Source organism: Centrocercus urophasianus, unplaced genomic scaffold (assembly GCF_019232065.1).
Source record: "Centrocercus urophasianus isolate 14NV4802_14NV808 unplaced genomic scaffold, USGS_Curo_1.0 seq_13, whole genome shotgun sequence".
NCBI classification, from domain to species: Eukaryota; Metazoa; Chordata; class Aves; order Galliformes; family Phasianidae; genus Centrocercus; species Centrocercus urophasianus.
This window is the reverse complement of record NW_024884475.1, coordinates 28,609,348-28,637,302: the sequence shown is the minus strand read 5'-3', so window position 1 is coordinate 28,637,302 and position 27,955 is coordinate 28,609,348. Positions and strand designations below refer to the sequence as shown.

The following is a 27,955-nucleotide window of genomic DNA, read 5'->3' as shown; positions in this document are numbered from 1 at the left end:
ACAAGCATCTAGTGTCATTTGTGAGACTGTAGGGTACTGTACCTTGCCTCTGGATGCAGCTTCAGGAGATGGCTGCCATGCATGCACTGTTTATGTTTCCCAGCTCCTACAGACATCTGTCTCAAATACCTCATGGCACTTCAGATGGCATTAGACACCCGTGCTTAAGTACCACATTTGTATCTTAATAATGTAAGATGAATGTACAAAGAAAAGCTGTGAGACAGCTGGGGAAAAGGATCACAGAAAGATTCAGTCCCTTTCTATAAATTATTATGTTCTTAACTGTTAGAAAATTAATTTCATACCTTGTCTGAGATGACTTAAAGACTTATGGCCCAAAAATAAGAAAAAAGATAAGCATAAACTTCTAGGATCTTGGAATCCATATCTATTCAAAAGTAAGTCATTCTTGCAAAATGAGATTGACTAGACCAACAATAAACTTTCTAAAAATACCAAAAAACAGTCTTCCGCTTAGAAATATTTCTTTGTTGAAGGCATTTAAAATAGACAAAGATAAATAAATTACTTCTATATAAATAGAAAGCAGATGTGCCACTTTTCTGCATCAGAAAGGAAATACAGTGTAGCAGTATGAAGAAACAGTGTACCAAATCTTTCATTTTTCCTTCTGTACTGATCTTCAGCTACAGCAGTACTAATTCTCTCAGCAATGTTTTTTGCCATTAAGGATTATCAGTAGTACTATTAAAGAGAAAGCCTAACTCTGAATACAGTAGAAATCAGTTTTGTAGAATGCAGGTTAATCCAGCTTGAATTGCACTTAATCTTTGTTAGTAGATTAACAAAATGTATTTTTATGTTTCTTCTAGATTACACAGAAATGTTTGTAGAGATTAAGAATTGACATAGCTTTGAGCTCAATAACAAAATCTTTATTGGTTTTGATTTCAGCACAGGAAAAACACTGTAATTGCAATTGACAAACTAATTGCAAAACTTAAAATTGTCTGGGGAATAGGACACTGAAAACCAGAAGTTAGAGAAAAAGAATGAAGTTTTTCCTGTATATGTGCAGATTTTTCCACAGGGTCGTCCATTTATTCCCTTCTAGGTTAATGGATCTTACAACTCATATTTGCAATTATGCACCTGCTAGAGGAAAATCAAAGTTTTTACACCTATATGTAGTCATGCTTACGTACAAATATAAATTAATATATACAGGTGCATAATGCCAAGTTGTCTGTTACAAATACACCAGCAATAAATAAACTATAGACAACTGTGATAAAGATATGTGTGAATATCAGAATAGAGAGTAGAGAGAGTAGATAATATCCTACTGTTTTTACTACTATCCAATAATACTGTATGTCTTTTAGTATTGTAAACATTCCAATGTCTAGGTTAGTGTGTTTTTTTGGCATAGTTTGAGGAGTACATTTTCATATATTTGTTGCATCCCCTGTGGTCCATGACTACACACATTTGGATTAGCTAGCTGTTTGGGAGAAACCACTACTGAACTTGGTTTGTTTACCAATTCTTCATTTCATTAATTATGCCTTTCTTTTTTAACTCTTTTTGTTGTTGAAAAGCAGAACATAGAGTGGAATTCAAGAAGAACCAGGAAACTAGTTGGAAACAGGATGATCACAGACTTAAAATAGTACTCATGAAAATTAAAATGTTTCCTAGCAATGATGAACTGCAATTTCTGTGAAAAAATATGTACTTACAACAAGGTTCATAAGAATTCCATGCATAGAAAGGAACGAAAAGGACCCACTGTTATAACTTGGACAAAACGTTACTATATTTTAATAGATTGTCAGTGTCTGTAAGGATTACCAAGTAAGGCTTTGTAATACCTCAATACCAGCCGACTGCTCATCATATAGTGTTAGGAATCCCATTTTCTTGAGTTTTAATTCAGTGACTCAGTAACTGTACAATTAATCACTTTGAACTAGAACTATAAAACTTCTAACAAATATTATTACAAGCAATTGCATTCTGGTTCTGAGAAGTCATGTATAAAATGGAACAAATTAGAGTTTGATTTACATCTGAATTGTCTAAAGACGTGGAACATTTTTTCCTTCTACTGTCTGGTAGTAGAAATTGCAAGTAATTGAATGGAGTTTTGAACAACTATAATAATCAATTTATAGAGGCTTTTCTTAAACGCACATTGAAGCCTCAGTTATACTTAAAAAGCTATTTTGAAATTATTTCCTAATGAAGAACTAATATCAGACCCAATTCTTACACTGAAATTAAGTATAGATTTCCTCTTGAGGTCAAATTATTGAAATAAGAATTAAAATTTATTAAAATAAATATTGCAAAAGACATTTTCAAAAATTTCAGATGAGCTGAAGTAACATCACATTACTGAGTTAGACTGATTACAACAAATATGGATTGGAACTCACTGAAAATATGAATATTTAGTAAGAGAAATTCTATCCAATTAGATGGATCAATAACATCACTATAAATAAATGGTTTCGGGGGATGGCCAACATCTGTTAACTTGAACTTAATGCTTGAATTACTCCATCTGAGCTTGTCTCTGTGGGCTCTATAAATTTAATACAGTGGAGCTGTAGGTTGATAGTGGCATTTATTACAGCAGCTAAATTCGAGAGACTGAAGAAAAACTGGGAGCAACTCCTGTATGTAACTCTTATGTTTAAGTCCTGTATAGTGAGCAGAGAAAACCATAAGCTTACATGGTTTGCATATGGTGTTTTCCCATCTCTGTTCTTCAAATGTTACTGTTGTGACCTGTTTTCAGCATTCAGAGAATACTCTCTGGATAGTCAGTAAATAGTGCATACTATTAAAAAGAAATCAGATTAAACAATATGTTTCTAATCGTCTACATGAAACACATTCTTACAGAATTTAACGTCTACTATGTAATTATATTAAAATAAAACCTAGTGAGTGTAATTAGAACTGTGATTTGATTTTGCTGCTTGAGATTTGATGAGAGAAGTCTAGGTTTGAAAGTCTTTTCCAAGCACTACTATTAACTCTTTCTACAAATCTTAGCTCAGAATACTCAATTTCTGCGAATTTTTCAACCTTGCATTAATGGCAACATTCATGGTTCTTCCTATTCCTAATAACCGCTTGCCTATTTGTTCACAGAACTGGAATATACGTACGCCATTTCTTGCCTGTTCCCATTCTCAGAGTGATGAAGTCAATCTTTTCTGGCTACGCAGTACTGAGAAAATCCAAATTACAGGATTTTGCAATTCCTCATGGTAGCACCTCTCAGACTATAGTACAAAGTTTATGATGTTTGGTGTTTTACGTAAACTCTTGCTAAAATCTGTCTATAATTTACATTCTTCACTTTTAAAATGACATGGAATAGTAGCAGAAAGAGAAGAAAAAGTTTTGCCTTTTTCAGTTTTAGAGCATCTTCCCCTTTCGTATACAGTCTGTATACAAGTTACATAGATGTTCTAATAAAAAGGTGTGTTTTTTAAAGATGTGCACAGGAGCTCAGAATTCTCAAATAACTAAACACGAAGGTATTTCATAATCCTAATTGTACATACTGCTTGTTTCAATTGCAGTTCTGAATTTTTCCCAATGTAAATCAAATATTAATTACGGATGCTGTTATTTAAGCCACCAGTGTTCACTGTAATTTATTGTAATTAGTCGTTTTTATCTTCTTAAAAGAATTGAATGTTTCTACTTGGATTATCATTTCAACAAGTATAGATAATATATCCTAAACTAAAAATAAGATTTCTACATTAAGCAAAAATCACATTTCATTTGCTTTTTTATTTTAGTACCAACAAAATACATGAAGTTAGCAATAATGAATGATCAAAGTGATGTCTTTCATTTCAGTGAATCAAAGTAGCCTTTAATAAACCTTTGTTCTTTGGAACACAATTGATAACAAAAGAAACTTTTAAACGCAAGTAAATGTGTACACACGAACACACGTTTACACAGGTCTGTATTCATCCAAGAAAAATAAAATCTGAAAGAAAAAGCAAGCAAAGCTCATGGCTTTTTTACGTGGGTTTTTTTAAATTTTGTTTTTTGCTTTTTTGTTTTCCTTTTCAGAAAATAAGGAAAAAAAACTGCATAAAGCTATTTCAGTTAATACTGATAGAACAGGTTCATATTTGGAGAAGAAATCTCTTTGAGTAGGCTTCCAGGAATTAAAAGGAGCTTGTAATCAGTAGGGAGACTAACTTTTTACATGGTCTGACAGTGATAAGGGGGAATGAACTTATTCAGAAGGTGGGGAGGTACTGGAACAGGTTACCCAAAGAAGTTGTCGATACTCCACTCCTGGAGGTATTCAAGGGCAGGTTGAACGGGGCTCTGGGCAGCCTTATCTAGTGGCTGACAACCATTGATTGAAACTAGATGGTTTTTAAGGTCCCTTCCAACCAAAGCCATTCTACAATTCTATGATAGAAAGTAACAGTGATGAAATTCTACTATGTTCTCAGTTGGTATCAAATCAGAAGAGTGTTGAAAGAGAAACACACTATAAAATAAATAGAAGTCCTGGAAAATAATGCTTAAATTTATAGAGAACTGGTATGTGGTAAATTTTCTATTCCTAGTTAAAAAATGGCTTTCGTGCTGTTGGAACCATGTTTAAAGGTTGTGTGAGTAATTTAAAATAAAGTGATCAGCCATTTAAAATTCTTGTCTGCACTATAGAATAAGATTTTGCATAGTTATGAGATTGCTTTATGAAAATGAATTACTTAAAGTTTTTTAAAGTAATGGAAAATTGAACTGATAAAAGACTGACATTCCAGGATCTTCTGTCTGTTTGAAGATACCTCATCTCCTGCAGATGCTGAGAGTAAGAGTGGAAGGAACTCTTACCCTCAGCTCTCTTACTCTCAGCTCCAGTTACCTAAGAGCTGGGGTATCTGGATGGAGATTCCAAAATAATTCTAATGAAATTAAGACAAAAATAGATAAAAACCGCAGGTGGAGAAAGTGAAAATTACTGATTCTATTCAGCTGCTGAAAAATGCAGGAGCTACCAGAAATACTCTCTGTGTTCACACATTAATGGAAAAAAATAGGACCTCAACACTGAGGGAATTCTGGCATTTGTGTAACCCCTTGTTACTTTCATCTTTGAGGAGTTCACTTGCAAGTACACCATTGTAGTGGAATGCCAAGGTCACAGCCTGAACCAATAGGTGATCTATGTGAGTATGCGAGTGCCTGGAGCAGGTGGGGGGGTTGGAGGGTGGGATTTAGAGCCACCCCTTCTGTCTCTGTGATACTTCCCATGTCATCTGAGTCTGCACGGGTCCCCCTTTTTCCCCCACCCTTCTCTGCTGTGGCACGACTGTACAAACAGGGGAGGGTCACATTCCTCAGCTCAGCCCTTTCTCTAAACTGTTACCAGGAGGGGTGAGCTAATTCCCCTTTGATATCTTTTCCTATAGCATCTATTTCTCAAATAAAGACTCTGTCATTGCCTTCGTTTGCTCTACAACCCTCTTTTACAAGTAGACTACAGTTTTGTCACATCATAAACACTTCTAAATATTTATATTTTGAAGTCTATTCTTGTTTCGGGTCTTTGAAATCTCTGTTGAGCTAATACTGGGTCATAATAATTCAGCCAATTTAGCTTTTAGTACCTGATGAGAAGAGCAGGTGCACAATACTAATGTAATACCTTCCTAAGGAAGAGAAAAAGGCTTTCCACATGCACTTCTGCAAGCTAAATTTACTGTAAACTAAATGTTTGCTGAAAATATGAATTTATACAGAACACAAATCAGAGGAAGATGATTTACCACTTGTAAAACTCCTGGATACATTTTATGAGAAAATACAGTTAATTTAACTTAAGCTAGTGTTTCAAACATCATCTACTCACAATACTGTGTAATAAGATGAATAAAGAACTTTGTTACAGCTGTTAAATATTTGGCCACAGAACAATCAAACTTAATGGTGTGTTTATACCTCTAAAACAATCTATATTCCCCTTTCCCATTCAAAATATTATGTGCTTTGGATTGTGAAAGGGATGTCTGTGAAACTGAGGCATATGAATAGCAAACTGGGGACCGTCTATGGCTAAAACATTGGCTGTTTGAAGCCCTTTTATATCTGTCTATCTAAACAAACCCAAAGCAAACATAACAGATATCTTTGGAAGACTGTTTGTAATTGGGAATAATGACACCTTTATCAAACATCTGCTAAGTATATTCAAAACATTGTTGGAATTAGTTCAAAACTGCAGGATTATTTCAGACATCCTACAATCTCAGATTAAATGTATCATATAGTGAAAATATATGATACGGAACGGAAAAAAACCATCAAGGAAAAGATTCACAAAATAAATATTCCTATTTGTTCCTTAATGGTTTGCATTAGCTCTATGGAGTCTAAAGCAACAACAGTGCGAGATACAACTTTCCACATGAGTAAACAAAGGAGTACTAAAAAAGAAACAGCTAGATTACCAAGAAACATATGTTCTTCTGTTGTTTCTTATTTCCTTCTACTTTTCTGCTTTTAAACAGAGAGAAAAAAATGAATATGAAATATGATAAACTATCAGTAATGAGCAAACAAATATCTTAATACTATTTATGAAGTAGTAATCTTTTATTTCATAATATTTGAAAGGAACAGAGTCAAAAAGAATTATGTATTTAAAATACAAGAGATTTGTTCTAAAAGTACGCCTATGCTTACATTCTCCACTAAAAGTATCAATGGGTCACAGGCCATTTCTGCCCAGTTCGATGACTAATGGGGTAGGGGGAGCCATGGACTCATGCTTGGGGAAAGGGAAAAAGGTAGAGAGATGGGCCCTAAAAATAGAACAGTAGCAACGATCTGAGAAGGAAAGCTAATTTACTTAAAAATAAAAAAATAAAAAATCAGAGTGCAAGATAACACAATATAATACCATGTAATTGGAATTGAATCTAATAAATTAGAGAGAGAACATCCAAAAACAAAAAACAAACAAACAAAAAATGAAGGCCTTACTCTAACATTGAAGTGAGACAAATGCTGCTGGGATGAGCAGAAAGGAAAGAAGAGAGGGGGACGTCTAGTGATCTGCAAACAGTTTTATCTTTCCCTCTGAACGGAAAACGGAAACAGAACAACTCAAAGTCCTCTGGGGTACGTAGAATGTAATTCTTCTCTTCTGAGAACCAAGTACCCAGAACTATCCATGATACATGGAACTGGAGCATTAACTCTTAACTCCCAGAACATTACATGATGTTATGTGGAGCATCAATAATCAAAAAATCATAAAACTATGACATTATTCTAGAATTAGAAATGCTTGAAGCTCTGCCAAGTCTTTACCTTGATCTATAAAGTTTGCACATACAATTCTAGAGGTGAAAAATAAGTGAATGCTAGCTTCAGGTTGTTTATTGGCAGGGTGTTTTTTTTTTTTTTTTAGCAGCGGTGGATTGTTTTTGTTTGTTTATTCACTTAATCATTTAAAAAAAAACCAGTGATTAGAGTAAAAAGAAGCAAATTTTATAGCTTTCCAAAGTTTCTGACATATCTTCATTCTACTTTCTGAAACAAGTAATTACTCTTCTGAATTTTTTTGTTCCTAATAATTTGTTTTTCTTGAAGATTTTATTTCATTTTGCACTTTACTCTCCTCCTATTAACTTTTTTTACAGGACTTACTATTTCTTGGAGAAAAAAAATCACAGGACATCCCAGAAGTTCCTTATTTTCTTTTTCCAAATCTAGCTTTGCTCTTCTAAACTTAATATTCATCACTGAGGTTTACTTTCCAGCTTCCAAATCTTTCCATTGCTTCCCACCCATTGAAAATAATATCTTCTTTAAAAAAACAAAAAAACAAAGTAATCTCTACACTTAAGCATTTATCTGATCATTCTGGCATATTTTAATTCTAGATACATTTCTATTTGAGAACTTTACATTTCTATTTGAGAACTTAATTTATTTAGATATATGTGACAGTTTTATTCTTCTCCTGTTTCAGAGATGTTCCCTTAGTAGGACCCCCTCTTCATATCATTCTACTGTTCGGGAATTTTCCAGTTGCTATCTTTCTTGCCTTCACTAGAAGAGCTCACAGATGCTCCAATCCTTTAGCATATATCATTACTAATTCTACACTAACGACCATTTTGTCTTTCTCTCCTTTGTCCCTCTGTACCTCTGCTCCAACTCACATCTCTAACATTCATTACTCTGGCTTCTGGTAACTTTGTAAGGAAGTCTCATTCAGTAGTAAGAAAATCAAAACTTCCTACCTTTTTAATGAAACCTCTTACCTTGCTCCTTCTCTATTATAATAAGCCTTCATTTTTCTTTCAGTGATACAGACATGCCATGTTTTTTAAAAACATGTTTATTTAAGTAATAAAATGAAAAATCAAAGCAGCTCCTAGTAGAATGGTGCCACATTCAGCTAGCTTAATAAAAAACGATGACTCTAAGAAAAGTCATAACAGTACCCATTATTGTTAACCACTTTTTGAATCTCTTGTGAACCTCTGAGACACTGTAAAAATGATGGAAAATTCAGTCTCAGTTGACAAGCTTTCTTGAGGTGCATCCATTGATAATACAGAGGTCTCTGATAGTATACTCCTAACTGAAGTAGTTTAGCTGGTATTCTACAGCAGAAAACATGAATGACATTCCAAAAAAGAGAGCAACTATGATATAAATCATAGATAAAAGACAATTAGTGCCAAATACCCATTCTTAGTTAAAAAAAGCAGAGATTGATTAGAGAGTTTGAAATTAAATATAAACAGAGCAAGCGAGTAAACAGAGTGCAAGATAAGATTTCTACACTGCTCTTCAATCTCCAAATGTATTACTTGCATTTAAAATATCTGTAACTGCCATAGTTTTTCTGCCTATTCCTTTGACAAAACTCCCTATTCAGGCAACTGTATCTTCTAGCCTGAAAATGTTTGTGGAGGAGGATACATTCAGGAGAAGGAATTCCCACATATGACATATTATTTCACAGAGCTAGCCACAAACAGGCTGTGAACCACAGTATCACAATATTAACTATTAACTTCAAATAGAGGTACTGCTTGCTCTCTGAAAAAATTATTTTGTCTCTCCTATTAAGGCCACTAGAAAAGATTCACAATTTTTAGAGCTGACTTGGAGCTAAACCTAAAAACAATTCTGAAGATTTTTGTTGTTTAAAATGCATAGCATTGCAGTACAAAAATGAAATCAAATAGCAGATTTTCGGTTAAGGAGGATATTGGTAATCCCATTGGAGACATCTAGCAAAAGTATTTCAGACTTAAAAACATAGAAATTACTTTCCAATTGAAGAAGGTTTCAATGCCCATAGCAATCTCAGAGAAATATGTTCTGTGTACATCAAACAATGGCTGTTACAGAATTTGTAAACTGAAAGATGCTGCAACATTCTATTTTTAGTGTATTTTAATGAAGATAATTACCCTGAGGAGAAAAAGGTTCTAAACAATGTTCAATGTAATAATCACAAAGTATTATTTTTATCGTGGTATTTACCCACTGCCAAAATCACTGCTAATGGATTACTTTCAAAATCTTGAGAAGCATAAAATTTTACTGAGTTTGGGTAATCTGTAAAAATCTGATGTTTGTTGAGCCCTAGCCTAAATGCTGCCAAAGGAAGTATAAATCACATACTTTGCTTAAAATGGCTCTTTAACAAAATTCCTCAGTTTGCTGAAGAAGAATTAACAAACAATTGGTTGTACAGGGAGTTCTCTGTTGATGGCAAGCTAATAAATTCTGACAGGTTGAATGGTGCAAAGATAATGGGCTGAACTGTCCACTGACTGTAAAGCAGAAGTTGATTAAGGTTAAGAGTTTAGGAAAACACCCCAGCAAAACTGTATCAAAATGAAGAATTTATTTGATTTAGGGGTTGAATTGCAGAAGTTCAGATTCTTTACTGAACATTGATGTGTTAGCCCACTTCAAACATCTTTAACACTGATAACATTATCTGCTACATAATCAGCTGTTATATTACTATTCATTCCTTTCAATATATAAAATAACTTTGGATTCAATTAGATATTAAGCATTATTATTGTATAATCTCATGGAAAACTTTCAAAACAGAGTGCTTGTAATCAGATTTCAGGATTAAGTAAGACTAACAGAAAGAGTTATCTACCAAAGAATAATTTTTCTTGCAGAGGTATCATCTTGTGTCTTTAAAATAATGACTGATAAAACTTAGACTTTTAGTAAGAAAAATGATCAGATGTGAAAAAGCTGGATGACTTTCATCAGTCCTAGAGTCATTAAAAATTACGTAGGGTTTTTTAGGTAGAAGAGAACGTTTTCCTTCTAGGATTATTCACGTTTAGCTCATGCTTAGAACTTATTAATTAAACGTCTGAGAAATCAGCAATGGAAGAAACAAAATGTACCCTATCGATCATTAGCAGAATGAAAAGCAACTAAAAACATGCTTATTTGTCTTTTTTATTTTTTGGTTATCTTTTAGATGTCAACTGCATAAACAAGCTGAACTGTTCTAGGCAGCAATTTGTCTAATCAGACAAGTCTAAATCCTGTGAATGTTATTCAAGTATCAACAGACCAAGGAGATTTTCTTAGTCATCATTACAAATATTATTAAAGTTCATACACATAAGCCAAAAAAGAAAGGAAGAAAAGTTCTGAACCCAAAAGGTGAATCAATCTTCCTGACACTTCATAATAAAGTTCTGAATATTCTGGTGTACTTATGGATCACTAACATCAGTACAGTACTGACAACTTCCAGAAAGAAAAAAAACTAAAAAAAAAAAACACAAAAAACTTCAAAGAGAAGATGAAGACTGTTTTCAAGGCACAGCTAGAAGGTATGGAATCTTCAGTTTTAACACTGAAGATTAAGCCATATTTTACTGTATTCAAACTATATATTAAGAAAATGTATTCATCTTAAAATAGATGCAACATCATTATATGGTCTTTTTTTTCTTTTAAGAAAAGCTATCAATCACAAAGCATAAAAATATAACATAGCTCCACGTTACAGATTTTGCCTCCCAAAACTTTAAACATTCCAACACATGCAAATATTTTTGTCATAAAGCTCAGTAATATGGTTCATAAGATCCAAGCTAAATTTCAATTTCAAATTGGCAAGTCTTTTGAGAGTTCTCTTCTTAAAATCTTAGGTGAAGAATAGAGAGCAAGTGAATATTTCTCAAATTACTGTATTCTCTTTTTTGGAAAATGAATATGTTTTCAATCTTTGTAAGTGACATAGATATATGACAAAGTGGCTTGTCAGAGATTGATGATATTTTGTAAGGTTGGAAAGGGCATTCCAGCCTTAAAGGTCACTTAGTTCTAACCCCCTTGCTATGGGGAGAGTTACACTCGCAAGATCAGGCTGCCCAGGGCCCCATTCAGCCTTGAACACCAGCCACCTGGCCTTGAACACCTCAAGGAATGGTAGGAATGGGGCCTCCACAACTTCTCTGGGCAACCTGTTCCAGTGCCTCACCCACCTTCTGAGTAAAAAATTTCCACCTACTAAATTTCCCCTCTTTATTTTAAAATCATTCAACCTTGTCTGTCACTATCAGAACATGTAAAAAGTTAGTCTCCGTCTTGTTTATAAACTCCCTTTAAATACTGAATGATGAGGTCTCCCCAAAGCCTTTTCTTCTCCAGGCAGAAAAAGCCTAGCTCCCCTCAGCCTGTCTTCATAAGAGAGGTTCTCCAGTTCTCTAACTTCCTCCAGACCTATGTCTGCTGTACTGAGGGCCCCAGAACTGGATGCATCATTCCAGGTGGTGCCAAATGAGGTCAGAGCACCTCCCTCAGCTAAAAAAGCACTCTTGAATTGTCAGGGATCAAACCCAGGTCCTTCTGCCTGCAAAGCTAGCTTTCTTTCACAGAGCTACATGCCTTGACATTAGACGAGAAACGCTTCCTGTAGAGAACAAGAAAGTAGTTACTGCATTTATAGACACAGTCAGTCTGTACTCCATGACTTCTATGCACAGAAGTAAACAAGCATATTCTGAAATACAGTAATTAACTGACTGAGAGGATAATTTTTAGGCTCACTTTGATGGAGCCAATTCTGTTACGTAGGACTGGAAGCAGACTAGATACCTTCTTGAAATTCCTAGTATGGATATTTCTCTTACTCCAGTAGAATCTGACACATCTGGTATGACGAGAGCTATTAAGATTTTATTCTGAGGGCAGTAAAGCCTAAGAAGTTGAAGGAAAAGGGTGGAACAGATCAAAATTTCCAACTAGAAGTCTCTCTCTATACATTTTAAGTTCCTAATCACCTTAAATTGTTAGCTTTAAGGTCATGCTCATGTGTTTCATTCAGAATTCAAGTGCCATCATAACTCAGGAGATAATTTTCAAGCTACTGCCGTTATGTAATTTCCAAACTGCTGAAGAAAAAAAAACACAGCTAATGTGAAATGTTTTTGCATTGTCTAACAACAATAGAGCTGGAGTCCGAAAAGGCTTTCTGCTTCATACAAGTATTCATGATAATCATTGGCAAAGCATACACATCAGGTAGATTTGACTTGACCATACAACAGGTAGTAACCCCATCTCTTCACAAGAGACAATCTTATCTTCTGAAAGTCAAACTCCTGGAAATTAGGAGGAAAGCACCATTTAGCTTAAATAACACAATAAGGGAAAGGAATCAGTGGAACAAAAAAGTGAAGTCATTTGTCTGTTGGAAATAGTCAAACTTATCTTCTGCCAACCTTACATTTGCCTTTGGAAAAACTCATTTAATAGCATCAATAAGATCTCTCATGTAAAAATTATTCAAAAATAGGGCAAAAGAAGCACTAAAATTGTGTAGCAAGATCACCTGGAAATTAATACAACAAAATACATCCCTGAAAATATAGCAATTAAGGGTCTTTCTGAACTTTGGATTGCAGTTGATGTGCAGAGCCCGTCAGTGCTCAAAGAACATCACCACAAATTTTATTTTGATGAAATGCAGCTGCCTCTATTAATTTGACTTTTGTGACAAGCCAAAGGGGAATGCAGTGTGTTAGAACTGATTTTTATTTTAGATAAATCTATGTATTTGAGTGACTGGCACACAGACATACTAGACATGAAGATACAGTGACAAGAAAAGTCTTCCAGTTACTGCTATTAAAAACATGTGTCTTAGGAACTTCATTTTGAATACTTCGCTTATAGGAAGAGTCAAGTCACTTGAGCAAAAAGTGCCTTGAGCATTTGAATAGAAAATAAAATGTTTGTCTCTTTGTCTCAAGTGTAACTGGCACTGAAGCTAATTATTTTCTTCCCCAGATGTTTAATACATCAATCATGCTATGCTTTTTTGGAGGTGCAGCAATAAGATGAAAATCTGAAGTATTCTTGGGACTTGTGAACTTGTGACAGCATTTTGAATTTCCTGGATATATTCCACTCTCTAAAACCATTTGACTTCTAAGCTCAGTTGAAACACAGAAAAACAAGGGAGACAAAAAAAAAAAAAAAAAAAAAATCAATATAAAGGCTTTTAGTTCCAAGCACAATGGTGATGTACATAGCTGAGCACCACACCTGCAAAGCATATGCCAGCATTGTCTGACTGGGGCATTCCGATTCTTAAAATGCTCATGTTGAAATGGAACAGCATAACAAGAAACATTAAAAAAAATTAAATGCGCTACTTGAAAAACAAATAAGCAAAGAAAAAAGAAAAAAACCATCTGGGGAAATGTCATCCATATCCCCAGCAAAGTGACTATATCTGAAAGACAGCAAGAATCACAGCTTCAAGAAAGTTTTCAGTAAAATGTAAAGTCTTATTAACCTATCCAGGTTTTCCTGGACCAGGCAGAATGAGCTGTTTCCCAATCAGGAGTGCCCAGAACACACAAAAATCCTTCCATATCATGGAGAGGAGAAGAAAACAATAATCAATTAGAGGTCTTTAGAACCCCTATATACACACACATAACAGTGCAAGAAGTACATGCTCTTCACACCCTTCAGCTGGAAAGTTTAATACAAGAATATTCCTGTAAAGCTCAACTGACTTGCTGTTCTCTCTACTTTGCAGCTAGGGTAGAGAGGCTGGTACTTGCTTTCCATCTCAGTTTTTTTGAACTGGAGAATTCTAATGTGTCAAAGACTTGGACATAATGTGTCAAGGACTTGGACACAGGGAGATGCAGAGTGCGCATGTGGATAACACACTGCAAAGCTCCAGCTCCTGGTACATAAATATGTCTTCTTTTTTAGAGTTTGCAGCTCTAAGCAAAGATGTCTAGAGAGCTTCTGGCCAAACCCACTGTTTTCTCTGAAGCTTCTGCAATGACGCAAAGCATACTGAGAGCATGTGAAGAGATTTAAATGACATTATATGCAAATGCTTGGAATAAAGATTTTTAAAGGGAGGCGATTTAATCTACCTGATAGTATCAAATCAATTTCATTTTGGCTTAAGTAGGCAGATATCTTGACTGTTTAAGAAAATACCATACCTTCTTTTGCCTTCACTTTAAAACAGGCAAAGATTACATGGGAGGGGGTAACATCAGCTACAGCTGACTATCACAGCTGTAGAAACAGAACATTTACATTAGCTAAAGGTCTGTTTATTTAATTTAAAGCAAATTAAGGAGGAAACCACCAAATTTGGCAGTAGCCTAGACACCCCACTCTCAACAACAGAAGCGGGCAACGCCATTACTATTCAAATCATCAATTCAGTGTAAAAGTTCAGCATAGCTGAATTCAGTGGGGCAGATAGCTCTGGATTTTCATCCGATAAATAAACTATGACACTGAAATGGAAAAACAGACTGAGAAACTTAGTCTATGTGAAATATTTGTCTTCAAATCTGGTATCTAGAGATGTATCTCACATACTGAGATGCAAGAAAATCTAAACATCTGCAGGCATTCATAAAAAATGAAGTTATTACTCTAAGGAGTGCTGCTCTGGGTAACATAGGAGTAATATAGGGTAATACATGATACACATTTATACTCATGTATGTACACAAAACATTCACATAAAACCTGCCAGTCTTCTGAACATGATCATCAGACATGCTGGTCACACAAAACAGACAAAGCAGTCTGTAAATAGAAGGAACTCTAAGCTTTCCCACCATCAAGTACAGCAACATGTTCTTTCACCAAGCTGAGGGGCTTAATCATTGATTTTTGAATACTTCTAAATAATGTTAAGTTCCTTGATGTCTTGTAGCAAAGAGAAAAATGCAACTCAAGCCCATCTTCTGCTTTCATCAGAATCCAGCATCTTCAGACAAGTTTCTGATTTCAGCTGTATGGAAAGCTATTGAAACATTGTGGAAGAGATGACAACATTTCATTCACTAGTAAAATAGAGAATTTTGGGCTTATTCTGCAAATAACCTCATCAACTTCAGACACTGGAGCAAGAAATGAGAGAAGATGCATTATGGGGCTTATTAGACATTATTTCAACTAACATTTGACATAAATAGTGGAAACATGCAAGAAGTCTATTTTCAGTGATGCTAGAAAATAACAGGCAAAAAAGTCAAGTAAATGGCTTGGTTAAAAGGGATGGTAGAGCTAAAAGAATTTACATGAAATTTTGAATTTTGCTTCTTTAGTGATAATCTGTTCTGTTTAATTTGATGATCTCCATGGTGTACCTAGATTAAAAGATTAGCAAGTGGAGATAAGACCTATAAAGAACTGAAAGGTCCTCAGAGTTATTTTATCATTACTTTTCTCAAATTTTGTCAGTAACTTTCTTCAAAATGTGAAAATTAGAAGTGACAGTATTTTTCAAGGCAGATGACATAAGTAAATTTAAGTAAGCTCAGAGAATTGTAATCTAATAACAAATTGTTAGTTACATTTTCACTGAAAGAACTACTCCGTGGAAGCCAGCAAATAAGGTAAGTCACAGTCTTATGAACTCTATTGGCTTTGCCATCTTGTTGATGCTTCTCAAATTGATATGTTTTGGAACAATTCCAGAAAAAAACAAACCCAACATTTTCTAATGTTTATCTTCAATATACTACCTCATTCAAAAACAGCTGTGCAAACTTAAGAAGGAAATTACCTCTGCACATGATCATGAGACAATATCTAATTACACAGTTCATTTTATTTCAAGCTCTTTCAAGCTCTTCCAAAGAATATTGGACACATTATCTGAATAACTATTCTGAAAAAAAATGTCACTTTATAGAGAAAGGCTATTTGGAGAAAACTCAGGTGTTTTAATTATTCTTGCAACATGCAAGCTACATTTTCATAAGAATTTCATAAGCTAAACAAAAATAATTTTAAAAATATGTAGGAAGATCAAAACTGAGTTGTATATTGACAGGCTCACAGACCATTCACAAAAAAGCAGGGAGAGTATCAAAGTAAGAAATGAAAATATGTAATTATATATAAAATATATATAACAATCAAGACAACCAAGTCTATATAGACACATGGGCTACAAACATGAAAAACAGAATCACAATTTGCCACATTCAGAAAAGATGACTTGCTCAGAAGATAAATTCACAAATTTCTGCCTCAACTCTAGAACACTACAGAATAAAAGAAATCACGTGTAATGGCTGGAGTTCAAAGAAACTTAGTATTCTATACTCTAGTTAGGGAATATATTTATCAATATATAAAGGGATGGAACTGCTTTATTTTAGATGGTCATTTAACAGAAATAGCAGGTCTCCCTCATATCAGGTACTCTAACATTGTGAATATTATATAATATGGGAAGGAATCATATATATGTGAATATTTCATAAAATGTGAATAAATTAAAAACAAACAAAAAAAAAAAAAAAAAAAAAGGAAAAAAAAAAAAACCAACAAAAAACGTGAGGTGATATGTCCTTAGTGGAAGCAACAATCTAGAGTAAGGAAAATTCTTAAGACTCTTCCTTGCCCAGTTCCACAAATTCAGTGAAGCTGAAAAGTTTCCTTTATACTATGCCCAAATATACTGAACTAAGCATGCTCTACACAAACACAACTATCAATGAAAAAAACTAACTGTGCAGTGTCTGAAATTCTTTAAAGGTCTAGGGGCATTCCAAAGCATAATTTTAGAATCATACTAACGAATCATTACTTTTGTAATTACCTTTGTAATGATTCATATCCTCCTTTAAAATACACAAATTTCAGAACTATTATTACTCAAAAGAATTTACAGTGTGTCAGGCAAGAAGACAGTTTAGATCCAGACTGTAGGTGGCTATATAAGTCACTGGTGTCAGAGGAATTAATCTAATTTTTCCAGTCATATCGTGTACTTTATTTGTTGCATCATCTGGATTTTCCTACCTTGATAGCACCTCAGAGTTTCTGATTACAGAAAGTATAATACTCTCTTAATTTACAGGTGATTATTAGAAAGCTATTGTTAGATAGTTCTTTACTTCCAGCAACATTACAGCATGCTGTAGTTTTTAATTTTTTTGTGTTTTCACAATAAATAATTGGTCACATACAATATTTATACTTGTCATATGAATATGCAGAACTGCTACCACAGAATAAATGCTTAATTTGTAACTTTAACAAATACATCTTCAGAGTGGGCTTAAGCTTAAATTAAACATATGGTGGAGCTGCCACCCAGTGTTACTATTGAAAATTCCATTTATTTTATTAGAAAACCTTTTTAAGAAAATAGACAAAAAAAAATGACATGAGAAAATTTGTTATTTGGAAATCTGTTTGCAAAGTAAGCAAATTTTATGTTTTTGAGCAAAAATAACATTCTGTCTAGTTGTCACAAGGATTAGTCACAAGCAATACAAAATACAGAAACAGGTAAGACCAATCTTTGTGAAGTCTGAATCTGATTAAGAAAGCTGTTCAAATAAACACGAGTGCAGAAGTTACTACGAAACTTCGAATATAAGCAGATCTTAGAATCAATTCGCTGTTTTGATGGCAGTCTACAACATTATCCATTCACAAGAAGCATGTGCTCAAGTACCCTAACGCCAGTCAGCATTCTGGTAGCAAAGTCCTGTCACTATTGATTGAGAAAAGTAAAAGGGAAAACCAACTAGAAAACCTTACTTTTTTTTGTGACAAACAGAATACTCCTTACAAAACAAACACCAACAATAGACTTCAAATTCTGTATCTACTGGGATAATTAGACATAATTTATTTGCTTTTTTTTTTTTTTTTGCACTCACATCCCTGCATTTATGCATGACAGATTTAGCTGCATTTTCAGGGCATAGGATAGATATTGATAATTGCAAACAATATTAACAGGATGAAAGTGCAACTTGACTGTATGATTTTTCCTGGATTACAAGGAGTAATTTCAAAAGCAGCACTCACTTTTGAAATGCCGGTATTCTTAAGTGTAAATATAGGATGAACAAAAAGAGCACAAATTCCTTGGAGCATCCAAAATAGTGGGACAAAAGTATGTATGCTAGGCAGACACAAAATGCTGCTGGAAGAAGTGTTGGCGTACAAGACAAGTACTATGCCATAAAAGCTATGAGAATTGAGGCAAGTTTCCAGCAATCAACAAAATTTTCATAGCTGACAAACTTATCAGGCACCATAGAAATTTCAAGTAGTGGGGTATGCTGAATAGGAAAGAGAAAAAAAAAAAAAAAAAAATCGGGAAAAAATTTGAAAAAAAAAAAAACAAAAAAAAAAAAACAGGGATAAGATAATGACAGATTTCTAACAGAAACTGCAAAAATAAACACCCAGTTATTTGCTAAAAACAATGTTTGAAAACCATTCCTGCAAGAAAGAGGAAGAAAATCTGACTGCATTTTGAATCTACTTATTTAACAAAAATTAAGACAAATTTGTATTTCAGAAAGCAAGTTGATTCTGCTGTCTTCTCAGTACTTACCTGTATACAGAGGAGATGAAAAGCTAGAGTACTCGCCAGAAACCACTACCAGATAGCCTTTAACGCCTTAATGAGGAATAGACAGAATGATCTTGTCAGTGAAAGCTGTTTTCAGATGACACCAATACAAAAATGCTGTGGGAATCATTTCAGCGAGCATAAATTACAGAAACGTTGAAGCTGTTCTACTTTATACCTCTATCTCGGTGAAGGAAAGACATGAAAACGTTGTTCAGGCACTTACGATACAATGACCCTGATCAGTAATAAACTTTATTTCAAGGAATTTGGTGGTCCAGCAATCCTGTTCTGACTCCATAGTGTTTGAAACATTTAATGAATTTCTCTGTATAAAAGACTTCACTAGAGACCTTTGGCTAAAGGCAACATCCATAGTAACAGTAGAATTTTAAAACTTATTCAGCTTCAGAGAAAGACAGAAGTAAACATAGCCTACATCTTTGGCTTTTGGTCTGAAGTTAGCTACAGAAAGGAAAGTTAATGACAATTCTTACGTTAAAGTGCTTACTGCTCTTCAGGTTTAAGAGTGTTAACAGTATAGCAGCCTAATTACCCTTGAGCTAGTGTTGCAGCTAAACAAGAGAAAGGAGACTAGCGCTGACCTTGGTAAGAGGTAATTTGCTAATTGATAACAGTAAACCAGGATTTTGCTCTTAGGAAAGGTATATTCTAAAGACGAGGCACACTCCTCAGGCAGTCCAGTCACAGAAAATGTTATTTTGCCAAAGGACTAAGAATTTGATATTTTACTTGGGTTAGAAAGCCCAAACAAGAACCAAGATAGTACATTTTTAATTCTCCCTCTTTATTACAAGAATAGAGAGATGCTAAGCAATATTATGCATAATATATTTAGTAAGACAGTTATACAAAATAAAACAAATACATTTAGATAATCAGAAGCCATACAATATAATAATGAAATAACTGTAACTTAATGCGAAGACTGATTCTGAAAGGATTTGTGTGAATGTTTAGTACCCCTGGAAATTGGACTCCATCCAGAAGGTCCCTTTCAATCCTTTACTGCAAGTGGGAACTGATTCAGTAACCCAGACTCAGGAAAGGTTGGAAGATTTAATATCCCATAATGGAAAAGAACCCCAGTTTCATAAAATAAATTAAAATGATGTGGACCTGAAAGTTAAATAAGTTCTCTTTAGAAGGCAGACACTAGAATTACAGAATACACTAGAATATCCAGAGATGATCTGGAGAAATACTTACTAGTCATTATTTACAGTAAAATTAAGATAGCACATATGAATGCAAAATACACATAAGCTGTTAATAAAAACAGGATTTTTTTTTATTTATAGGTAATTAATTCTTCATCCAAAATGAAATAAAAATACAAGTTACCACGTCATTCACATTTATGCAGACATCAGTATTCCATAATACATAGCTCCCAAATTTTCAGTAAAATCATCTTTGAAAATAAGTATGTAGATTTGTTACTCAAGAACTCGGGCGTTCTTCATTTCACAAATGGCTCATACTTGACAGAAGTGGCAAACAGAGAGGGAAACTCACACCAAATGTTATCTTTCTTTCAGTATTTCTAAAATGAAGTTGTCCATACTATACCTCTATTAGGCTATGAATACTCTCTCACGGCTGAGAATGAAAACCCTTCTTTGCTTCCCAACACAGACAAGAAGAGGAACATGTCCTTAAGCATCAGGTAAGACTAAGAAGTTAAAAAAATTCTCACTGCTTAAGCTAAAGAAGAGGTATACATCAAATGAAATCCATAGCTACTACCATTGGAAGGAGGGGGAGGTGTTGTTGGACGAACATCCATGACTTTTCCCTCCCAAAAGCATACAAGACACAGCTAATGAAACTTCATCATGTAACTGTGTATCAGCTTTCAAAACTGGTTCTTGTATTCATACCCATTCATTACTTTGGCCAATGGCTACTGCTGTCTCATCTAGATTATGTGATAGTACTTACTGCTGCATTGTAACATGAAACTGATACTCAAATTCAGTAGGAGTGGGCTACTAGCAAAAGCAATGTTACTGATCTCACACATTACCAAGCAACAAGAGGAGATTACCTTTGTCAGCTCAAGGGCTAACTGAGAAGCAGTTGGTTTTCTTAACCTTGCATCTGCGCCTCAGAAAACAAAGTCATTCTGATAACTAGAGTTTCTATTTCGCTCCTATGTTTTTGCTGAAATAGAAGTAGCTCATGTAGAATGGCATATCCATTAAACTAAATGGAAAAGTTACATATCCTGTCCAACTAGAACAAAGTCAATAACTTAATAACTATTCTTCTATAATTAGCATACTGCATGACCTTGTACCTTGCTAGGTCATTTATTAAAAAAAAAAAAGAATGAGTTTGGAATATTTTATTTCTGGTGCAAGGTGTTTTTTCAAGGAAAGTCTGCCTTCTCTTTAAGGCTAATGAATGTTAAAAAATAAAAATCTATAGGACATGAAGCTTCGTACATTTATTGGTCATTTATTGCTACAAAACCATTTAGAAACAACAGAAGTCACTATTTAACAAAGCTATAAACAGACTTGTTGTTTACATCTCAGTTTCGGATCTACTTGTAGAACAGGTTAAAGTGTGCAGCTCGTTTACCACATGAATTGAAGGTTTTAAGGCACACATTGGTTTGGTATGTCATATCCATCTTTAAAACTAATGGAGGAAAGAGAATAATAAGAACTATAGTAAGGAAAGAACCCTACTCGTCCTACTCAGCTGTAATGCTGCCTTTGTGACTTCAGAAGATTTTGAAAGATCTTCAAGTAGCAATATTTGTATTATTATGTCAAGCATTTTTAGCTACACGTTAAATATATGTTTGTGTTTGTTTGTTTGGTTTTTTTTTTTGTTTTTTTTTTTTGTTTGTTTGTTGTTTTTTTTTTTTTAAATTAAGCAAATATTAAAGTTGTGTTCTGTTATCCCGAAGAATTCTTAGTAACACCCACCTTCCTGAAACAGAAATTAGGAATCACTATTCAGGAGTGCAAAGTTAATGTGGAATTTGAGGCAGCTCATCGTTATGAGAAGAAAAACTATCAACAGCAAGGCTGCCAACATCTTTACTCAGGCTGCAGAATTAGACTGTAATGCATAACACTACTACAGCAATTGTTATCATCCTACCAACCTTATTATACAAACAGGCTGGACACTGTCCTATTAGCATTGGAAGCCCACCATCAGTAGCACTACTGTCAACAAACTAGACCTTCTGCTTATGGCTTTGGCTAGAAACACTTGAAATATCAGTAACAGGATAGGAAAGCAACAAATAAAAAAGGAATAATAGAAGCAGATACAAAACGGATAATTAAGAGATTAAAGATGTAAAACCATTTTAATTAAGAAGAAGGAGAACCCTTTCAAAAACAACTAAAAATGGCCAGAAAACAGTATAGTATGTAAGTAAGCGTTGGCAGCAGCAAACCAGAAGAAGCACTACCGCGAAAAACTTACAAATGCAGAAACTTGCAGAAGGCATACATGGCTGACTTTGACAGATATTTTAGTAAGAATGGAATATTAATTATTTGAAATATTCATCTCTATCTTTGGTCACTGACAGGATGGTGCCATTTAAGCAATTTTCTGGAAAACCCTTGATTCAGTAAATTATTCATCAAAACCACTCTGAGAAACAGCTTTATTTAAACTGCATTTTTATACTTCATTCTGTTCAACAGTTTCCAGGGTTTGGTGTCTCCTCTAGACATTTTCTCCCCTCCCAGTCAGCTTACCATTTTTAATACCTGAAGTTATTCATGTCTGAAATAATGCCATCAGCACCTCAGTTTTCATCAGAACCCTGAATTTGTGCTACAACTTGATCTTCTGTAAGTTATCTCTTGAGTCAAATACTTGTCAGGCTACCCATTTTCTCTCAGGACACAAAAACAAGTCCAAGGATCACCTGAAATAAAACCAATAATTCCATTAGTTTGAGTTCACAACAGGAGTTTCATTTATTAGATTAAATGACAGCATTAGATATGCTATTAAAAATTGTCTTAAAAACTAAGAAAACATCATCAAGAACAATCATATTCTGATAAGGCTAGTGAGATCTCACATCTGATTATCAAAAGCTGGTTCCCAGTTTAAATAGAAAATTCATACTCTGCAAAACACACTGAGAGGAACATTCTTCAAGCATGTTCTTACACTGCTCAGAGTATATAATTTTATAGAAGGACAATTTGGAAACCTTCTAAGTTTATTTCTAATAGTTAATACCTCTAATTTTGCAGTGGTCATGCTATTTAACAAATACCAGATTTAAGGTAGTATAGTATTAGATAGCTATGTTCCTTAGTTCTTGCATCAAAGACTCCACTGATCTTAACAAATTTTGATTGGGGATTATTCTCCAACACATTCTTTTGTGCACTTTCTTTACTGAACTGTTTGGACATAATGCGGATATGGCAGACTTCACATTCAAGTTTCTCCTTTTTCATTTCCATCTCATTTGGAGAAGTAGTTAACATACACTTAACTTTAAGCATGAACAGAATTAAATACATCTTGCTTCTCCAGGACTGTGTGGCCTGACGAATTTCAGATTTCCTCTCCACCTTCTTCAGTAGAACTAAAAGCTACAGATCTATTATCAAAACATTTGGGCCAAGGAAATGGGAAACCAGGAGAAGGTAGATACATCTAGTACAGAAGAGAGCTGGGAGAGAAGGGTATGAATGCATCTTTCTGCCCTGATGCATTAAGAGTTGTTTACAAGCTTGGCCACTAGCCCCCTGTTGCTACTGAGACAAGAAACAAAAGAGCCAGAATGAGGCTAGTGGAGCTATTATCTTGCCAGCTGTCACAGAAGTTTTCTGGAGGGATAATCAGGGCACATTTAGACATCAGTACAAAAAATATCCAGAAGTGGCAAACCACTGGACCAATAAAACAGTATCAAAAGGAAAAGAACAAGAGGGACAACAGCTCTTAAGAGAGCTTTATTCATTGGCCTTAATAGTCCAATCCTACAATCATTGAGTATCCAGCCCCTCCATCACCAAAATTGTAGGTGTGCATTAACTGACATTTTAATGCACTGAGCTTCAAACTAAACTTCATAGTTAAAGACCTACAGCTGCTCCCTCACTTTGTTCTTGATGCATTGCTTTTCTTGATGTGGGTAACAGCAAAGGCATAAGGATACTAGCAGTCACTGACAGGAAAAACTACTAGTATTTCTCTGATCTACCTTCTCCTAAATCCACTTATTTCATAATTCAGGGTGGAACTTCTGCTGAATGACCCTATTCTAGATTTATGAATGTTAGCAATGGGAAATGAAACATATTAAGATAATTTACAGCAAATTTCCTTTTAAGATGAGCTATTCTCATTCTTCTTGAAATGAATTAAAGAAAGCACATCAATTTGAAGTTTAAGCTGCATGGACATACTGTCAAAACGTGGGTATTAGAATCCTTATGCCTTGAATGTTCCCCTCAAAATTTCTTTCAAAGCTGAAAGATCAGACATCATAAACCAAATTCAGTCTTTGTAGACCAGCATTAAATTGCAGCTGTTCCCTTAAGGACTGAATTGGTGTCAGGTGCCTGTCAAGATTAGAAAGCCACCATTAAAAAAAACAGACCAGAAATATAAAACTTATTACAATTCAAATACATTAAATAAAAGAGAATCCTACCAGTTGCATCATCAGCTTCTTTGTCTAGAAGAGCATCTACTGAAGCCATGCTTGTGACTATGAAGGAGTTTGTAGTATCAGAAACTCCTCGCTTGCTGAGACAAACTTCTTTGAGATACTGACTCCTCTGCTTTGATCAGTGTCTTTTACTAACCTTCTGACTGACAAGAAGGTTATACCACTTGTTGAGAAGTTTTTTTTCCTAGTCTACTACTTCCCAGTGCATTTTTTTTTAAACATACATCCACAGGTTCAATTTGCAGAAATCTTCCAAATATATTTTTATATGCAAAGATGAATCCCCCACCAAATCCACCTTTTTGACAAAGTATTAAATAATCCTCATTTCTGTTAGTCCTTTCTTGCAAAAAAAGAAGAGTGTCTTCAATGAGATATTTTCTTCAGGAGGTATCTTCTGTTCCTCCCTGACCTTTCTCCAGTGGAATTTTCATCCTGAGTCCTTTATCCTCAATAAATGTGCCAGCAAGACTTATTAACATAGGATGTTATAAAGTTCATAAAGTCAAAAGTTTCTTTATTGTTATAGCTCTGTAAAAAGTTGTATCTGTCTTTATAATTTGCAAGTTAAAAATTAATTGTATATGTAAATTAGATTATATTTTTTCAATGTTATCTCTTCTTGAATAACCTGAATTAGTGATATTAAAATCAGGACACTCCTTCCTACTCACAGGGTTCTGTAAAGTGTTGTGTTTAGATTTACTCACCTGAGTAAACACTTATGAATTCAATGCCAAGATTAACAGCAGCATTCACATAAATGAAGTTGCAGGTAACAGATTTTTGCCAGATTAGACAAAAATAGTTTGCACATATTATTGAGGCTTATGTCAGTTAAGTGTCAGTTAATCCACGTATTAAAGTGTCAGTTAATCCACGTATTAAGAACCTTTCCTTCGAGGAAAAGGACTTGTAACCTACCTGATCAGGTACTTCAAAGTTACTTTTACTGTTTTTTTTTTGTTTGTTTGCTTGTTTTGTTTGTTTTGTTTGGTTTTTTTTTTTTTCCCCCACTCTAACACAGACAAATTTCCCATCATATACTAAGTATTTATTTGTTTTCAATAATTGTTTATTTCAGAGCATAGAAAAGTATCTAGTCCATATTCCAGTCTAAAATAATTTGTATTCAGAAGAATGCTCTTCTCCTAGCTGTAGGAGAAAACTGTTTCCAGTTTGCTGCAGTTCATGACAGCCACTGTGACAGAAAAGGCAAGAATGAGAGATGCAGTAAGAATGAGCAAGTGAGCATGTGTCAAGATTCAAGAGGGATTATACAAAAACTACTGTAGTGAATATGCACACACAGAAGACCCCATGATTCAGTTATGTTTCCAGAGAAGAGGCACCACATTTATTTCAGACTTGTTATAACAGACATTTCTGGTAAACTCCCCACAAAAGTGGAGAAGTTCATACTTATTAAGGGGGAGTAGAATAACACCTTTTTTTTTCCCCTGAAATAACCCCAGTGACGTGGGTAACTCTACCCTTTCTCTCTTCATCAGAAAATCTCAAGAAACAAAGGTTGTCAAATGCTGACTTGACCTGCTTGAGTCTGATTCTCATCTCATGATGAGTATCACACAGTGTAGCCCTATCAGCTTCGGTGAGAGCAGTTTCTGTCAATGAAAGCAAGAAGATACAGCTTTTGGAATGCAGATCAATAGCAACCACAGGGGGGGGGAACTCAGCTTGCCTTCATTCTGATATTGTATTTTAGTGCTCCTGTATTTCAGCTGAATGAAAGAAGAGTACAATCTACTTGAATTACCAGGCTTAGCCATAGAAAGTTGTGTGCCAGCTTCATTCTCACAGCTTGTAGCAAAGCCAGGCATCAAGTTCCCCCTCAGATGAATTTTAAACCACTGGCTACCAAATAACTTGGCAGCCAGTCATGACTAGAAAAAAGTAAAACCAGTATCTCAGTTGTCATGGAGTGAAATCCCGCTTTCATTAACAGCACAGCTCCCTTCATGCACTCCCATATTCTTTCAGTGAAAGATACGTGGAGTTTTGAGCGCACAGAGCTGGTACACGTGCACAGCAGCTGGCCTGATGTGATAAAGCAGAATGAATCTGAGGAAGTTCCTGCCTGTCAGACCAATAATCCACAAACTAAGAGGGATTTAAGCAGTACACATCACAGAATCTATCCTGTCAAAACTACAGGTTTTTTTCAGAACATGCTTAAACCTGTTTTCTGTCAGACGTCTCCGATTCCACAAAGACTTGGTATCATAGCAAGTAGGAGGTGACCAAAGAACCTGAAACACGTGTCTGTTTTTCTTCTGAATCCTGCAGCGTCTGTAATTCAACATTCGGCTTGAAGCAACAACCTTACTACTGCAAGCGGACACTTTCTCTAACTAGAAGCAACCCGATCAGAATAGTATGAAGACTAACAGCGAGTGTCAGAGCAGCATCCCCAGCACCGTGCTCAGTTTCGTTCTTAGAGGCTTCCATGCCTTCCCCTTCTGCTTGCGAGGTGGGAGCCGCCGACAGCTAAAAATAGCACCGCGATTCGGTGGCTGGCGCTAAAAATAGCTGCAGCAGCCAGGGAGCGAGGCGCGCCGTCCCGGCACCCGGCACCGCTGGGGCTCGGGAGGAGCCCGAGGAAAGCCCGTCTCCATCCTGTGAGTCGGGGCAAAGTTATTCCCACAGAACAAAGCGGCCCCCGCTTCCCCCCACCCCAACCCCCGGCGACCCTTACCCGCGTTCCGCAGTTTCTTGTTGCGGTACACCGAGAGGATGACCAGCAAGTTACCCAGCAGATCCACTACGATGGTGAAGATCAGGATGGTGGCTAGCGTGGAGGTGACCCAGGGCTGTCGGCGCGGGGAGCCCTCGGCCGGCGGGTCCCGCGGAAGAACGGTGCCGTTCAACTCGCTGCCGTTCGCTCGCATCCCGCCGCCGCTTCCCCGGGCGGGAGAGAGCTGGCCGTGCTCCCTCCTGTCTGTCGGCGCCCGGACGGCGGCCGCCACCCTCCGCCGCAGGGCTGCCCGCCCTAGAACGGCACGGAGCCAGCCATTGTGCTCCGCCTAAGAAGTTTCCCCAAAGTGTGCACGCAGGGCGGCGGGACACTTTTATAGTCTCCCCCGCCCCGCCCGCCGCCACCGCTGCCGCCAGGTGACACCGAGCCGCCCCCGCGCCAACACGTGCGCGGCCGGGGGATTCCAGCTGCCGGGCGGCGGCGGCGGCGCCACAGCGACCTCCCGCGGTCCCATCCGTCCCCTCCGCTCCCCGTTCATTCATGGCGCTGGGCTCCCCCATTCATGCGCACCCCGCTCCCCATTCATTCATCCGGCCCTGCCGCCCATTCAGAGTCGGCT

At 35.8% G+C, this 27,955-nt stretch overlaps 1 protein-coding gene across 1 annotated transcript in view; it reads right to left on the bottom strand.

Moving 5' to 3' along the window:
• MTNR1A (melatonin receptor 1A) overlaps positions 1-27,529 on the bottom strand; it is a 47,428-nt gene extending 19,899 nt beyond the window's left edge. Inside the window, exon 1 of the mRNA XM_042812362.1 lies at positions 27,337-27,529. Coding sequence (XP_042668296.1) covers positions 27,337-27,529 — 193 coding nt within the window. The remainder of the gene's footprint in view (positions 1-27,336) is intronic.
• Positions 27,530-27,955: the final 426 nt, after the last annotated feature.